The sequence below is a fragment of the Erythranthe guttata genome, chromosome 11 (assembly GCF_056151865.1).
Source record: "Erythranthe guttata isolate IM_541 chromosome 11, IM_541, whole genome shotgun sequence".
NCBI lineage: Eukaryota > Viridiplantae > Streptophyta > Magnoliopsida > Lamiales > Phrymaceae > Erythranthe > Erythranthe guttata.
Window position 1 is genome coordinate 9,941,802 of NC_142543.1, and position 17,784 is coordinate 9,959,585.

The following is a 17,784-nucleotide window of genomic DNA, read 5'->3' on the forward strand; positions in this document are numbered from 1 at the left end:
CTATGCCCAAAATATCGACACACTCAAGAAACAACAAACAATCAAGTACATCATTTTCAATTGGGGTTTCACGGGAAGTATAATGCAAATCAAAAGAGTTAACAATGCAATGCTCAACAGAATCACATAATTCATACAAATCAGAAACGGAGGACACATAGTCCTCAATCAAGTCTATTATACTGCAATACTCAACAGGTTCAGAGTGTTCAAATGTATTCATCAAATTAAAAACAACCTCGTCCCCGTTTACCCTAAGTTTCAAAGATCTTAAGTCCATGTCAATCATCGCCTTACCAGTGGCTAAGAATGGCCAACCTAGAATGATTGGTGCTTCATCATCTTTAGGCATTTCAAGTATTACAAAATCAACAGGTAAAATGAATTTGTCTAATTTAACTAGCACATCTTCTACAATCTCATTAGGGTATTTCAATGAATGATCTGATAATTGTAAAGGAGTTAAATGCAACCACCCCCTAATAAGTGTTCAAATAAGCACACTCGACCCATTTTATTTTTATCCGTTGACCGCTCGTGAAAAGACGAATAAACCTTTAGATAAATCTGTCTAATTTAACTAGCACATCTTCTACAATCTCATTAGGGTATTTCAATGAATGATCTGATAATTGTAAAGGAGTTAAATGCAACCACCCCCTAATAAGTGTTCAAATAAGCACACTCGACCCATTTTATTTTTATCCGTTGACCGCTCGTGAAAAGACGAATAAACCCTTAGATAAATCTGTCCAACATCTAAAATTTTATGACCAAAATGAAGTTTATAAAATTTTTAATTCAGCCCCTAATATTTTCAAGTAAGCCATCTTCCCCAAATGAAAAAAACACACAGACACACAATACACACACTTTGGTTTAAATTTCTATGCGTACCTCACCCCACCCCACCACTGCCGTTGCCGGCTCCGTTCATGGACCGAAACCCCTCTCCGGCAACCAACCAAGCAGCCACATCATCGTACGGATCGGATATGCATCCACGTATCATCTTCTCCGGCAACGAACTCCCCCTCAACTCAAAATTTCTTACAAAATTATTCTAAGAAGAATAAAAATTCAAATTCATGATCCACAATTTCGTCACCATTTTCGCAGCGCCACCCATTTCTTCGGTTTCGCCAAAACTGGAGTATAACTCCAGTTACGCATTCCAGTTTTACCATTGCCGTGGTTATGGAAGGTGCGTGGTGTAGACATCGAAATTTTGAGATAAATTACTAATTAATAACCAAAATAAATCGGTTATTAATTTAGGTCTCAAATTAAAGTCCATAATATATTTGGGCTTTAAAATGCCTGGCCCACTATGTAAGTCGAGAAACCCTAATCCTAGCTTGTGCCTATAAAAGAAGATCTTTGGTGCATCTAAAAATGAGACTCACACAGACACATATCGAGCTCTCAAACTCACGTCTCGAGCCTCCGCCTCGAACTCACGTCTCGAGCCTCCGCCTCGAATTCATAACATATTTGAATTCGAGATGTTCGTGATAGGAAATCATATATTCAATTCCTCGAATTCATAATATATTTAAATTCGAGATGTTCGTGATAGGAAATCATATGTTCGATTCAAGAACAAGCTTTTAAGCCCTTGAATCAAAATTAGAATAGGAGAGAAGAATCAGGGAATCACGGAGATTTGTAATCCGCTTTCGTTTGATTAATAAATTTATTTGTTCCCTATTTTTCTTGTCTCGTATTTATTATATTTTGCAGACTCGAAATTTTGTGGTTTACACGTGGTTTTGTATCTATTTAAATATAATTTAAGTTTTTTTCATTTTATTTTATTTTTCAGGTGGGTGGGTGACAGGGAAAGGGTGGGGCAGTTTGGGTGGCAGGAGAGGGGTGGCTTTGTAGGATATTTTCACTTTTTTTCTTTTTAAATCTATTTAAATATAATTTATATTTTTTCATTTTATTTGTTTTAATTAAAATATTATTAAAACATCATCAATAGTTTAATTGTTTCATGAGTTTTGAATTAGATGGGCAATTTTGTTCTTTCACGCACAAAATGTACAAAAATCGCACAAGTAGTCGCACACACAACGAGTGAATGACACGCACAAAGGTTAGGGGGGTGTATGGCTTTGACTATTAATTACAGGGGGATTTTCGTCACTTTTTTTTATCCTAGGGGGTTTTGTTCTTTAGAATTAACACAGGGATGGTTTTTGCATTTAACTCAATTGTAAAAGTCATGCGCATGCGGTTCAAATTTCCTAAGCCTTGTTTTAGAAACACGGACATAGGTATCAAATTAATACTTCCCCCCAAATCACATAAAGCTTTATGGAAAGTAGAATTTCCAATAATACAAGGAATAGTATAACTCCATGGATCTTTCATTTTCCGTGGTAAATTCGCCCGGAGAATGGCACTGCAAGTTGCCGTGAGTGTCACTGGCGTGTATTATTCGATTCGTAATTTCTTGGATAGTATATCATTCATGAACTTGTTGTAGTTTGGCATCACCTCCAAGGCTTCTGCAAAAGGGATATTGATTCGAATTTGTTCCCTGAACTTAATAAACTGCTCCTTGAGCTTCTTGCTTTGTAGTCTCCATGGAAAAGAAAAAGGATTTATGAGAAGAGAAGGATTATCAGGAAACAAAATATTATTGGGCTTACTAGCCTCTTTTGTACTACTCCCTGAAATAATGAATTCCGGCTCGACCGGGTTCGGTTGTTCGACTGGATTTTTGACTCGTTTGTCGGATAAGGAGGATCCGTCATTTGTAAACCACTTCGGGTGGTTATGGCTTGGCAACTTTTTTTCGGATTGACTTCGGTGTTGCTCGGAAATCCACCATTTGTCACCGTGGACATAGATTGGGCGATTTGCCCTAGTTGCTTTTTCATATTCTTTATTGTTGACTTTAGGCCCTCCATTTCATGTTCTTGTTGGTGCAGACGTTTATCATAATTTGACCCTCGTTGTTCTCTTTGATGGTTAAAATAAGAAGGTGGCTGCAAAGCATTCTTTGGATTGGCGTAGGAGAAGTTCTCGTGATTCCGAATTCCCGGGTAGTACTGTGTAGGGTTCTGATTCTGATTTTGGTTTCCCCATAAATTATTGAATCGGTTTTTCATAAATTGTGCCAGCTCCCGGTCGTCGTTTGTGACTCACGAGGTACTCGTGGCTGCCACTTGTTCGGTTTGTGGCCCACGAACTGATAATTGAGCGACCTGATTCGAAAGAGTCGCCAACTATGCTGATAACGAAGTCAATGGACTGAGTTGGTGGACTCCAACTACTCTTTGTGTACCACTTCGTTCGGACGGCCAATGGTAGGCATTTTCCTTGACAATGTCTAGAGCATCTCTAGGGGTCTTGTTTTGCAGCGATCCACCTAAAGAAGTGTCAACTAAAGATCGCGCGGGTTGATCGAGCCCATTGTAGAACAACTCCATTTGATCCCGCGACACGGTTGAATATGTGATGTGGGCATTGTCGTAATAAGTCCTTGAACATCTCCTATGCCTCGTGCATCGGCTCTTGGCTCATCTGTCTGAAGTTGCCAACATATTTTCATAGTTGTGCTATCTTCGGGGTGGAAAGAATCGTGCCAGGAAGGCTTGTGATAATTCTTCCCTACAAGTAAGTGATCCGGGATTTAAACTTAGAAGCTAACTCTTCATTTTGTCTCAGACAAAGAATGAGAATTGTTAGAGAATATTATATTATAGAACTCTCCTAATACTAGGATTCTAGTATGATTCGGTTACCTAGATTAGTTAGGATTTAGTTACCTAGTCAAACTCTATTACCTTGCAATATTTCTCTATATATATTCCATGTAATCAACCCATAACACAATGGGGGTTTCTATTACGTATTATTATTTCTCTATTTCTCCTATTCTATTCTTCATATATGGTATCAGGGCACCAGGTTTTTTAACCTAGCCGCCTTTCTTCTCCATGGTGGTGACCACCCAAATTTCTCCCTCCCCCGGTGGTGGTACTCTTAATATCTTTCTTCTTCTATCTTTTCCATGAACACCACCCGAATTTTCTCCCTCCCCCGGTGGTGCATCTTCTCTATCTTTTCTTCTTCTTCTTCTTCTTCTTCTTCTTCTTCTTCTTCTTCTTCTTCTTCTTCTTCTTCTTCTTCTTCTTCTTCTTCTTCTTCTTCTTCTTCTTCTTCTTCTTCTTCTTCTTCTTCTTCTTCTTCTTCTTCTTCATCTCCATGGCCTAAAACCTATCCGCCGCTTCTCTTCTTCTCCATGGTCGGCGACCACTAAACCAATTTTCTTCCTCCCCGGTGGTGGTACTCTTCTCTCTATCTTTCTTTTTCTATCTTTTCTGTGAACACCACCCGAATTTTCTCCCTCCCCCGGTGGTGTATCTTCTCTATTTTTTCCATTCTTCTTCTTCCTCTTTTCTTCTCCATGGTCTAAAACCTAGCCGCCGCCTCTTCTCTTCTCCATGGCCGGCGAACACTACCCAATCTTCTTCCCCACTCTCTCATCTCTTCTCTCTATCTCGATTAAAAAAAAAAAAAAAAAAAAAGAAGGTTGCTTATTTTTCTCTCACCCGTTTATTATTATTATTTTTTTTTATCAATTGGACACATATTTCCACACAGAGGAATTCTCTAGCGATGTGTTTCGCGGTTTCTGTCCAGTCTTCACGTTTGAAGTTTCCAGTCTTCACGTTTGAAGTTTATTCTTTTTGAAGTTTATTCGTTCCGACTGCGGGAGCGTGTTAGCAAGTGATTGTCCAGTCTTCACGTTCGTCACGTTTCGACTGCGGGGGCGTGTTAGAGAATATTATATTATAGAACTCTCCTAATACTAGGATTCTAGTATGATTCGGTTACCTAGATTAGTTAGGATTTAGTTACCTAGTCAAACTCTATTACCTTGCAATATTTCTCTATATATATTCCATGTAATCAACCCATAACACAATGGGGGTTTCTATTACGTATTATTATTTCTCTATTTCTCCTATTCTATTCTTCATATAAGAATAGCTTCAACTGAATGGCATCATCGGAAACACCATTAACCTTGACTGTGTCACAAATCTCCAAGAAATTGACAAGATGGAGATTCGGATCCGCAGTGGCTGCTCCGGAGAATAGGTTCGCCATGACGATGTTGATAAGCCATGTCTTTAGCTCGAAGTTGTTCGCGGCTATCGTCGGTTTCCTGATTCCCGAATAGTTTTCGTTCTGGAGTTCGGCATTCTCTCATCGTTCGCTCGAGTGGCAGGTTCGGTCTTTGTTGCTCGCGCTCTCCCCTGGTTCTCGATCGTACTCAAAGGCCAGATGTTCTGAATTTTCCTGATCGTCGGCCATTATTCACTATGTTGGCTGCACGTGGCTCTTCTTCTTCTTCAAAATGTCATTTCAATCTCGGAATCGTAAGATATGATTTTCCAAATTTGGACTTCTGGGTATAAACAAAGTGATTGGTCAAAATCAAATTAAAAATCGAAAATAAAGATGGTAAATGGCTAAAGTAATAATCAGATAATTGGTAACAATATCAGCAAAGATAGAATCAAATGAGGGTCCCGGCGGTGGAGCCAAAAACTTGATACGCGTTTTTCTCACGTATAAATTACCGCAAGTGTACAGTATCGTATTTTGTAGAACAGTGGTTCTAGATATCGATCCACGTGGACCTATAGATTCACATGTTGAATAATGTAATTATTATTGTTATAGTATCTAGCCGATCGTAATTGGTCTAAATAGTGATTAACCCTAATAATTGACAGTAAACAAAGTTCGTAAACATGCAAATATAGAATAAACGTAAATGTAATCGTGACAGTTCCAACGGGAGGTTTTCGATTTAAAAAGGACTTCTAGGGCCAAAATCCACCAATGTACTATCAAAAACTATCTACAGATCCGTTATTTAATGTCAAATTCCTATTCGCTAACCCAGAGGCTAAAATACTCTAACCCCCGTTTCTAGTGTAGTTAGAGTCTACCCACATATCCGACGTCTCCGTTCAGACCTTGCTATTAAGAAATCATTTAGCTCAAATCCCTAAGGGCTACCCGAGATGTATCACGTCTCCGTTTCCACAATTCAAGCTACGTTTTCATAATTTCAAACAAGAAATCCTCTGTCGAGTTCATTCCTATTTAACATCAATCTGAGAGGTGATCAATCAATCAGAAGCATTTAAAACAGGAAAGCATAAACGAAATCAAAACACGGCAAATAGATAACATATCTCGAAATCGAAATCAATATATACATGTTTCATTACCCTAGAAGAAAATGTACTTAGTTCATAACAAACATAGAGAATGTACACGAGAAATGAACTATTCGTAAAGAAAATGCTGAAGAAAAACCCGAGTCGAAGCTTCCCGCGAAGAACTGCCGAAAATCGAAGAAAAATCGAAGAAGAATTCAGAATGAAAGGCCCCGATCGATCTGCTTCTTCTTTTCCCTTTTATTTTTTCCCCCTTTTCTCTTTCTCTCCCTTCTACCGCTGCAAATGATGACGCTCCACCCCCGCCGCTCTTCTTTCTCCACTAAGAGGCCTGCTTTTTTCTTTGGATCGAAATACGGAGATGTTGGATCGCGATTTGGCGACCTCGGAAAACTGCGCAGCGCCTTGCCAGATCATGATACGGGAATGTTGGATCGCGATCTGTGTCCGGAGCAAAAACGTATTGTACACCCCCCCGAATCCCGATACGGAGATGTTGAATCGCGATCTGGGTTCGGAGCAAAAACGTACTGTGACACCCCCAGATCGCGCATGGAGATGTTGGACCGCGATCTGGGTCTTCTTGGCCACTTTTTTGGCTTGAAAACCGGTTTTACTTTCAAATGGCTTTGAATCGGCAAAAATAGCATTCCTTATCTAAAACTGGAATAAACAAAAGAAATATAATATATACAAATAAAGCCGAAAACTCGAACGAATGAAGACCAAAACTTGAAGATTTAACATGTGAAAATTGCGAAAAACGAACACTTATCAATCTTCTATGAGCTAACCAAAATATACATTTTTTAAATTGGAGCTTTATCAACTTTTTTATTTGGATGTCGTGGAACCCATCAAATTCCAAAAGTCATATGAATAAACCATCTACACGAGGTAATCTGGCGAAGAGTAAAATGTGGAAGTACGAAAAGATTGGTAAACTTTTTAACCAATGATGGTGAGGCAATTTTTGGATCTCGGGTATTCTTTGGTTTCTGGATCGAAACTTCTCACGTTAATGTGAATTTTGAAACGGTCCTTTTATTTTTGTCATATGAAAATGGAGAACAATTATAAATCATCTGTCGTACGAAACACGAAACACTCGGACTGGAAAAAGAAAAAAAAAAAAAAAAAAAAAAAAGAAAAAAGGAAAAAGAACTCAATCATCAAACCCATCCCACAAGCCGAAGAAAATTAAACACACTGTAGACCTGTTTATTACAACAATTGCATAACTAATAAATGATCAAGAAGCTGGACTCACGTATGATAAGACACTGTAGACCGTTTGAAGAATGGTGAGTGCAAAGAGGAAAATAGCAGCAATGACAGAGAGAATTGCCCATGGATTGGTAAAGTAGGTGTGCATGAGATTAGCTCTCCACCGATGCCATGGCTTCTGGCAATAAGAACTGACCCTCTTCTGAACATCATCCAATCTGCTCTCCGGGTCGAGAGTTATATCCTTCGACAGTGAGTTGAATAAGTTAGCAACAGCCTTATCACTTCCAAGTGCATTCTGAATGACCCCGCACGAGTGCAGCAAACTCACATCCCTCGAGTTGTCTATTATGTTGTCCATGAAGAATATGTAAGAGGTGACCTCATTCCCAGCGCCTACATGGAACCGCTCGAACGCTATCAAGTTAAGGTACAACGACTCTAATGCATCGTCCACAACTATTAGAGGGAGCTCCAGTACTCCTCCGTGGAACGATATGTCTTTGAGGCTTCTTGTTTTGCTTGTCCTTATACGAATTCCGGCCTCGTTCAGCTCTGTGGCTGACCGGATTATCTCGTCTCCTCCACCTCTGTGGATGATGCTGTTTTGGCCGCTCTTTGTTTTCGTGTGCTTTTTCGAACGAGGCTCTTCCGATAGCAAGCTCTTTCGGTACACGTCTAGTATGTGGAAGCACTTTTCGATTTCATGGATGTTCTTCACTGATATTGCTTGTGAAAAGAAGTTTAGAATGCGCTTCATCAACTCTTTGCCTTTCTGTGTGTTTATGTATTTATATATCGTTATTATAAAACAACCATGTTAATAGTACTGTTTATGCAGTAACTTAATTAAAAGAGTGCTTCATTATATTAGCTTGCTATTAGAACAACAGTTGAGTTTAAATTTAAGTTTAAATTTAACTATACTACAGTCTAACACAGTAATATTGCTATATTAATCTCTAGTACAATAATATTAACACAACAAAACTCATTATTATTGTGTAATAAAGCAATATTAATATGTCGATCGTTCATCAAAGATAAACATAATAAAAAGCCAAAATAATTAATATTACTGTGAGTGACAGTAATATTACTATAACAGTAATATTACCGTCAACAACAGTAATATTATTGTGTTTACAGTAATATTACCATAGTAGAAACAATAATATTATTACGTTAATCTGTCAATAACTCAAACAAAACAAAAAACGCAGAAAAATAATAATATTGATGTGGTTGACAGTAATATTATTCAGTTTACAGTTATTTTACTGTCAGCTGCAGTAATATAACAACGTTGACTTGTCAACAAATCAAACAAAATAAAAAAAAAATAACCAAAAAAATAATAATATTGCCGTTGACTCTAATTGTACTGCCAACGACAGTACAATTACGTTAATATACTATCAACGACAGTATAATTACGTTAATGTACTATCAACGACTGTATAATTACGTTAATTTATTGTCAGTGGCATTATAATTACTGTTAATGATAGCACAATTATGGTCAACGTTTAGCGGCGGGCGTAAAAAAAAAGTCAACGCCAAAGACCGGGGGCGGAACAAAAAAAAATCAAAAAGTCAACACCGGAAACTGGCAGCAAAATATTAATTTATGAAAAAAAAAAGCTTAAAAAATATCAATAATTTAATTGGGGTTACAATTAAGAACTAGGTGTAAAGGGTTGGGGTTAATTTTGTCATATACATTTATATTTCATTTATTTACAATACATATTAAAGGTATAGACTTATTGGCGAAAGAGATATAGCCCCTGAATCTAGAATAATAATGGTAGTTGATCGGAGACTTATGCACAAAATCCCCATATAATATATGTGATAAATGAAAAATAGCATTTTGGACCAAGTTATAATCTATTATAAAGTGAGAAAAAACTTTATTTCAAGATTGAGAAAAAATGAAAAAAAAAATACAAAAAGAGAAATATATAAGGCATAGAAAATAATTATCTAATGGCAAAATTATTTATATCCTCCACCCGCAAATTAGTTCCTATTTTTAAGGGTGGGCAATGAACTTAAAGAGTAAAAAATTAGGGATAGAAATCTGAATGAATTAGAAATGATTTTTTAGGAAAAAAGTTAAATTTTTTCAGAAGTATAAAATGGGTTTCAATTTCCGTTCCAAAAAAATATAAATGTGAAAATTCATTCCGATTCCAGAATGCCTTTGAATCGACAGAATTTTGGAAACTACATTAGTTTATATCTTTCGTCCCAAATTCGTATATAATTGAAATTTTCACAATGTTTTTCTATTTTTTATCAATTTTTGCATGAACATCTAAACGTGAGTTCGACAAAACGCAATAAAAAAAAACACACGTAGGAACAACAAATTGAAACATATATTTTCTTATAAGAAAAAATGTAAAATATAGTTTATCATACCAATTAATTTTTTCTAAGGTTTTAATTTACTTGACCCTTCGATATTTATATTTTTCATATAAATATAACGTAAGTTATATTATAGAATTACAAAATATATCATATAATTATATTGTATATTTTGAAAAACCATAGAAATATTCAGAACTAAAATCGGATCGGAAATCGGTATTTGCGATAATTTTATATACCATTCCAATTATGTTCCAAATAAATTCGGAAGAATCGGAAATCAGAACTTCGGAAATCAGAATGAAAAATAAGGATCCAAATTTGATTGTTTTTTGTTCAGAATTAGCGGGATTCGAAAATTTCATTCGAATTTCCACCCCTAAGTAAAATAATCTAGTTTCCTTTAAATACTAAACGTGTTAGATAATTAGTGGAATCCGATTTTCTTCAATAAGACGGCCATCCGGTCCAAATGCGCACCCATATATCATGCATATTAATATAATATTGTAGGCAACTTAATTGTTTTATCTAGCTTGTATGAAAGCAACAAAGTGAACAGTCAATGAAGGGTAACAGAATATGCATGGTTTAATTAAAGAGAGATGTATTATTATTACCTTGACTACGTTCGCGTTTTGAACGAAAACTAGTTTTTCAAGAACGAGCATAGGAATCTGATTCTCGAGCATCAACATGTCACGCTTTAGATACGGGACAATGTAAAGCTTGCCGTGGGTGCTGAAGATTGGATCGTTGCTCGCATAATCTTCACTATGATTAGTTGCGTTTGAAGAAGTAGTTTGATCATGAGTTTGAGTACTGTGATGAGTGTGAGTGGCACTGTCAGTGGTGCGCAGTATTTCCAATATGAAACATCCGTCCAAAATCATCATCTCCAAGAATTCATCGTCATTTTCTTTGAGGTGCCATTTGGGGTCCAATTGATCATACGCATCTTTGAGATCCTGCAACACTGGAGCCAAGGCTTCGACAAAAGTGTTAAGTGGTTTGTTTGATCTCTTGAGAAAATGAAGGAGAGCTCTGTGCTTGTGCTCTTCCATTGCCCTCAAATCTCCCATGCCATGATGGTACGGTCCGATAGACACTATTTGTGGCTTATATGCTCTCTTGTTCAGCTCAGTCACGCACGCTGGAATTTTGTAGATGAATCGCTTACTCCAATGTGCCGACTCTTCTGAAGTGTTTGCCAAGCTGTTTAGCTCGTTGTTTATTTTCACAACCCATTGCTTTTCCTCCATTTTTGTTTCTTTTCTTGCTATCTTGTTTAATGCAAGTGAAACAAATCACAAACACCTATATATAAAGCTCCCAATATTTGGATCATATTTATTATTCTTATACATGTGCCTTCCTGTAAACTGAAGCAACCGATCAAATGTTTTTATGCTTTGCCCTGTATTTATTCTTGGAATAAAAAATGGACCAATTTTGAATTTTTAACGTGTTTTGTCAGGAATAAAGGGATTTAGTGGAACAGCAAGCATTCAGACACTATCATGCATGTTAGTTATATATGTTCTGCAATATTCCTTTCCTCTGTAAACTATATTGTCTCTTTAATTATATTCATTTGCTTTTGAGCTAAAAGATAAAAAGACATACATGGTTTCAACTTTTAAATTCAATGTTGCATTGCTCAAGTTAATTCCTTTCGATTAGTTTTTCTAATTTCTTAATAGCTAACAAAGTATCAAAAAACAAATATGACTGAAGAAAAATATGCCTTTTATTATTTTCCTCCGACATGAATCTTTTGAGTATACAAAGATCAGTTAATATTTTTCCAAAACAAAAAAAAAAAAAAAGAAAAAAAAAAGAAAAAGCAAAGCTAGATCTCAATTAATATATATCTACTAGAAAAGGGTACTTTTTAGTTTTTACATATGTATCTTAGATTATGATGAGTCCATTTTGGCAAAACTTATTTTAAATAACTTATAACATCCTACATCTAATAAGTTTCTTTAGAAAACGATAAGCTGTTAAATTTTTATTTTGAAAATTAATTTTTGAGGTGTTTTAAAATTGAGTTTATAAGTTACTTACAAATTTAATAATTTGTTAAGAGTTTGGGAATATAAATTCTTTTTATTGTCATCATTAAGGGTAAAAAACAACATGACATTTGTTGAGTGTAGATTTTACATTCGAATTACATGATTTTACGTGATTTTTTTTAGATGTTATTTGATCTTAAGGTGCTTCATAACTTGTTCATGTGTTTTTTGTGCAGAGATGAGAAATTGAGTGCTATGAGGACAAAACAGGCAAAGATTGCAAATACCTGCCGAAGACCAAAGGAAGGCCTCGGACGGTCGTCCCAATATCTCACTAGAATCTTACACGGCCGTTTGAGCTAGAGAAGAAGAGAAAGACAGGTACGCACGCATTTTGAGACAGCCGTCTCAATTATACCTTGGAATGTGAGACGGCGTCTGAGCCAATCAAGAGGAGAATGACGGAGTAATGAGTCCAAAGAAAAACAATATACATACATACATATATATATATATATATATATATATATATATATATATATATATATATATATATATATATATATATATATATATTTCAAGTCCTCTCTCTCACTAGTACTCGGCATGTTCTTTGCCAACCTTGAAGTGGTTTCAATTGTTTACAGTGAAATTTTGTCAAAATTTGGGATTAAATTACAAATTAATCGCCCACACAAAATTGGTTATTAATTTGGATCACATTTCAATAAATAGGTAATGACATTAATACCTTTAATGAAAATCAATATTACATAAATATTAAAAATGTCATTTTTCTTTCTTTAATACCATACACACAAAACCCTCACACACCTTTCCTTCTTCTTCCGAAACCTTCTTCCTCCTTCTCCTCCTCCTCCTCCTCCTCTTCTTCTTTTCTTTCTTCACAAACCCATCAACTACACATCAAAACAATCAAATACACACCAAAAATTCACAAAGGAGTCGAAAAATAAGGAGACGGTGGTTTATAAGGGTGGAGAACACAATTAGGTATGTTTTAACGGTTAAAAATAATTAGTATAAACCTGCCGATTTTTTCAAAAAAAAATCGGTCTTAATATACCGACCTTTTCAAAAAATCCGCCCATACACGCCGATTCCCCTGCTCCGATTTCAATCTCAATATTAAATCGTAATTTGACCAAACCATTGCAACGCGTATTTATCAAGGAATCAATGCTCGTTTACGAATTTACCAACAACACAGAAGCTTTGAGAGTATCCAAAAACTTACTCGCAGGTCAGGCGCCGGCACGGTGGTGGTGCGGCAGTGTTGCTGGACGGCATCGGTGAAGCGTAGGTGCGGTGGTGGTTCTCAGTTTTCTACTTTTTCTTTTCTTTCCCGCTTTCAATTCTAAGATTTTTTTTCTTTTATCTTCTTTGGTCTTGAACAAAATAAAAGTGGAATATAGGGTTTGTAGTTGTAATTTGATGGTATTTGTGAATAAGGGTATACTCGTCTTCTCTGGTTTAAAATAAGAAAACTAGGTTAATTTATAGTCTTGAACTAAGGAACCCTTCTACGTGTGTTTGAACAAAGAAAAAAATTGAACATGCAAATATCCGCCTCCTTTCGACATATACATTTCGAAATTTTTGAGAAATTTTGACATGTGGATGTCGAGATATCACTGTTGCAAAAATAAAAAAATTGCTAAGTGTCCAATGTTTCGACATGGACATGTCGAAAATAGGCGACGTGTTTTAAGGAAAAAAAAAAGCATGAAAATTCACTTCCAAGTTCAAAAAATACATGAATACATATATTAATGGGTTCTTCTTCCATGTAAATTACCATTTTGTTGTCTTGTTAATGGTATCTCAATTTTATAAGTTTTGTGAGGTTTTAATTTCATTGAATTTGGAATCTTTTTGGTGATTTCTGGAGAAGGATTGAGGGTGTTTGTGAGAGTTTTGTTATGTGTGTAGTATTAAAGAAAGAAAAAGGATTTTTTTTTTTTTTTATATGCTATTAATTTCTATTAAGGATATTAATGTCATTTCCTATTTTTTTTTTTTTTTATTGAAATGCTATAAACTGAAAAAGAATTGATATTTCATATTTGTTTTAGCTGCTCCTTCTAACAGTAGAGCGGGTGCTGCTAATTTCCACTTCAACTAATGTTAAATATGTATTTAGCTATTTCTAAGATAGCCCCTTTTAACTTTATGCATTATTTGGTTCTCAACTTTTGTAGAGATATTACTTTTGTATACGATATATAGAAGGGATAATTAGCAAGAACCCTGATGATGCTAAAGTATAGCTCACCTAGGATAGTATAGAAAACGAGCTGGGAGAGCAAAGCTGATCAGTAGCTAGTCAACTCGATGTTCCTGAGGTCCCTGCAAAATGAGCACACGTGAACTAAGCCGGGGGTTGATCCGGCGGAAACCCCTCCGACGCTCAAGTCAGATGTACGGATCGTAGAAATAGTAGGGAGAGTAAAACTCGTAGTTGCTTGTCAATAATCAGAACGTACCTTAATAAATGAATAAAACATCTATTTATATGTTGTTGAATGGGTTGGGCTTCCTTTGTTGGGCCCAAGCCTTACTTTGAAGGAGCTTGGGCTTTCGTGTAATGGGCCCACTCGTATATGATTGGGCTCTCATGTAGTGGGCCTAATTAGTAGATAAATTTGAGGGCCCATTGGGCCGGCCCATTTAGGTATATCATTAAGCCCCCCAACTCTCGATTCGAGATGGGGACTTGTGTAGAGGGATCCGGGTCGTGTCGAGAGTTAGTTGCGTCGTGGGTTGAATTGTTTCCGTTGGCGGTGAATTAATTTCCTTAATTTAAATAAGGGATAACTGTATTTATTTGGCAGTGATGTATATATTTAAAGGATTTAAATATTATACCAGAGCCAGATAAATAATCTCTTTTTGCGGTGGAAAGAATTTAACTTCGACTCTTGCGTAACAAATATGGGTACGTACTTTTAACTCGAGGTCTTTTCCTATGCTATTTTTCTCTTGAAATTTTTTTTATTTGCGGTAGGGTAGAAATTTTTTGTTTCTTGATTATTTGTTCGGGGAGAAAATCTCCACATGTCGAACTCGGGTAATTCGAAATCTTTGCGAATTAAACTTCGAGATCCGGTTGAAGGGAGCGAGAAATCTTTTGGTACTGTGGGTATCGGGAGCGCGAAGGTAGTCGTACCGGGTGTAGAAGCCGGATCCAGTGCATGGATCGAGGCGAAAAAGATGGTGGTTGGTAAGGTTGATATGGCTGCCGGCTCGAGCCGCGGAGCCAAGCCTCTCAATTTGCGTGAGGGCGCGCGCTTCAAGGAGGGTGTGGAGCCAAGTCAAGCCGGTGATGTGGAGTCTGGCACCGTTTCCAATGAGAGGAGAGAGAAAGGTGTTGCTGAGGAGGGGCGCGCGTGGACGGAGGATAGAGAAAGAGGCGCGCGCGCGTCGGTTGGTGGGTTAGGTGGACGCGCGCGCGCCATTGGTCCACGTGGCGACAGCGGGCGCGAAGGTGGGCGGGCGGTACAGAGACGCGCGCGCGCGTCTGGTGGGTCGAGTGAAGCGGACGCGCGCGCGTGGGCCAGTCGGGAGGGGGCACGTGGCGCTGGGCAGGGAGATGACGCGCGCGCGCGTGGATCCGCCCCTTTTGGGGCCACGCGCGCGCGTGAGGGCGCGTTTGAGGCCGCTTTTGATCCCGGTTCGGGCGAAATTGTCGGGCGAATTTCCGAGGGTGCTGATTCGCGTGTTGTTTTAAATAGGGGAGGTTTTGGTCGACGAGAAATTATTGAATCGTGGAGTGACGATGTAGAAGTGCGTAACAATATTAATTTTTGCCCTACAGTTGATGAAGCGAATTCCAGTGGACGTCGCTATGGGCGTCGAGTCGTGGAATTTGGGAGCGATAGTGATGATTCGAATCAAGCTCCTTTGGCGAGTGATCATGCGGTGCCAAGTAGTGAAGTTGAGCTGACGGATGAAGAGGAGGAGGAAGATGATATCCCGCCGTGTGATGTTGAAGTTGACACGAGGAGGCAAAAGAAAATTAAGCCAATTAATTTGGACTTAGTTAATTTTGATAGTGTGTTGACGGAAGAGCATCTGCGCTCTGTTCGTCGTTTATCTGGGGCGCCGAGTAATGTTGAGTTGTTGTTACCTCAGAAGGGCGACCGCTTGTATTCGCCACCCGATGGGTTTCATACGGTATTTTTGGGGTACTTGACATGTACTTCTCAGATTACCCCGCATCCGACTTTGTTGAAGGTTTGCGAGGAATTCAAGATAGGGTACAGTCAGTTAACTCCGACTGCACTTCTTATTTTCGAGGCGTTTCATCACCGAGTGTCTCTAGTAGGTTTGCCTGTGAGTGTGAATTTGTTCAAGGCGTTATTTACGCTACATCGGCCCAATGAGATGCCTTTCTTTTGCTTTCATCCTCGCGTTCATTACCAATTCGTGAAGAGTGTGAAACTATCTTTGGGGAAATGGAAGACTTATTTTTTTTACGTGAGGGCTCCCACTTTTGACGTTCCCGTAGTTTGGAATCCTACGTGTGAGAGTTTCGCGATAACTGCAAATATGGCGAAGAGGATTGAGGAATCAGGGTTGTGTGATATGGAATTTGATCCGAGGAGTTTGATACCAAAGGCGAAGGGTCAGCACCGTATATCCTTTTGTTGCCTTGACTTGTTTTTTTTTTTTTTTTTTTTTTTTTTTTTTTTTTTATAGTTCGTTGGTAGTGTATACCTCATGTCTCTTATGTGTTTGTTTTTTTTTTTTTTGTAGATGGGGGTATCACCTTTGCGGCACTTCAAGCTAAGGCGAATAGGACATCGAAGAAGGCATCGAAGAAGGTACCCTCTACGTTGGGAGGTTCTTCAAGTGGTTTGCTTCGTGAGGAGGTCCATGTAGAAACTCCTCGAGTAGTCGCAGATGATCGTAGCAGTGCTGGTGAAGTGGAGGGGCGGCCGCTGACGAGGGATCGTTGCAAGGGAAAGAGGGTGGATACCGAGTATGTGGTTGTGCCTAAGCGTCCGCGGGTAGACCCAGAGGAGACTTATGCTTTCCATGGTGGAGGAGGGAAACAATTGTTTACTTATGGTGTGAACCGCGATAGTAAGGAGTCGTACTGGGATGTGTCGGACTATGAATTGCCGATGTTGAGTACCGAGGGATTCGTTCGGGAGTATGATCGTGCTCGGATGTCTGGTAAGGGTCCTTCTCACATGCTAGAGTTAGCTGGTGGGGACATATGTCGGGTGAGTACTTGTCTACTTAAAACAATTTTTTATGTTTTATTCTCCCTTGACTTGCGAAAAATATTGTTATTTTTTATTATTTTTTAGTTGGTGGCGACGTGGAGATATCTCATGGAGCACGGTAGGAATGCGGAGGCTAGGAAGGAAGAGGAGCGGGCTCGAGGTCAAGCGCGTGAGGATGAACTTTTAAGCCAATTGGAGGTAGCGCGATTCGATCTTGCTCAACGCTCGGAAGAGCTTGCTCGGAGGACAGAGGAGCTTGCTGAGAGGACAGAGGAGCTTGCTGAGAGGACAGAGGAGCTCGAGGTTATCCGAGGTGAGGCGAAGGCATATAAGGATGATGTTCATAAGTTGAACGAATGCTACGACCAGCTGAAAGAGAAATATGAAGTTGAGAAGGCGACGGGGAAGAGGTTCCTCACGACATCAGGTGGTGCGGCTTATAAGGAGTCCATTGTGGAGGAGACTAAGGCTAGTTTCCGAGGTAGTGATGAGTGTGCTGCTATGATTGAGGAGCATGCCTTGGCAGTGGTTTATAAGCCATTAGTGCGTGCTTGTCGCAAGTATCTGCGCGATGCGGGTGGTATTAGCGAGAAAGTGATTCGTGGGATGGAAGCTGGCATATCCGACGTAGAGGAGGATGAGGTAAATGTCAATGGGACGGGTACAGAGCTCGTGGATGATATG

The 17,784-nt window shown here is 38.3% G+C and overlaps 1 protein-coding gene across 1 annotated transcript; it reads right to left on the reverse strand.

Moving 5' to 3' along the window:
• Positions 1 to 7,233: 7,233 nt before the first annotated feature.
• LOC105973572 (UPF0481 protein At3g47200) lies at positions 7,234 to 11,191 on the reverse strand. Its single transcript, XM_012998606.2, has 2 exons — positions 10,445 to 11,191; positions 7,234 to 8,217 (listed from the first exon to the last, which is right to left on the reverse strand). Exons 1-2 carry the CDS (start codon positions 11,084 to 11,086, stop codon positions 7,468 to 7,470), a joined length of 1,392 nt encoding a protein of 463 aa, XP_012854060.1. The 5' UTR covers positions 11,087 to 11,191; the 3' UTR covers positions 7,234 to 7,467.
• Between the last annotated feature and the right edge of the window lie 6,593 nt (positions 11,192 to 17,784).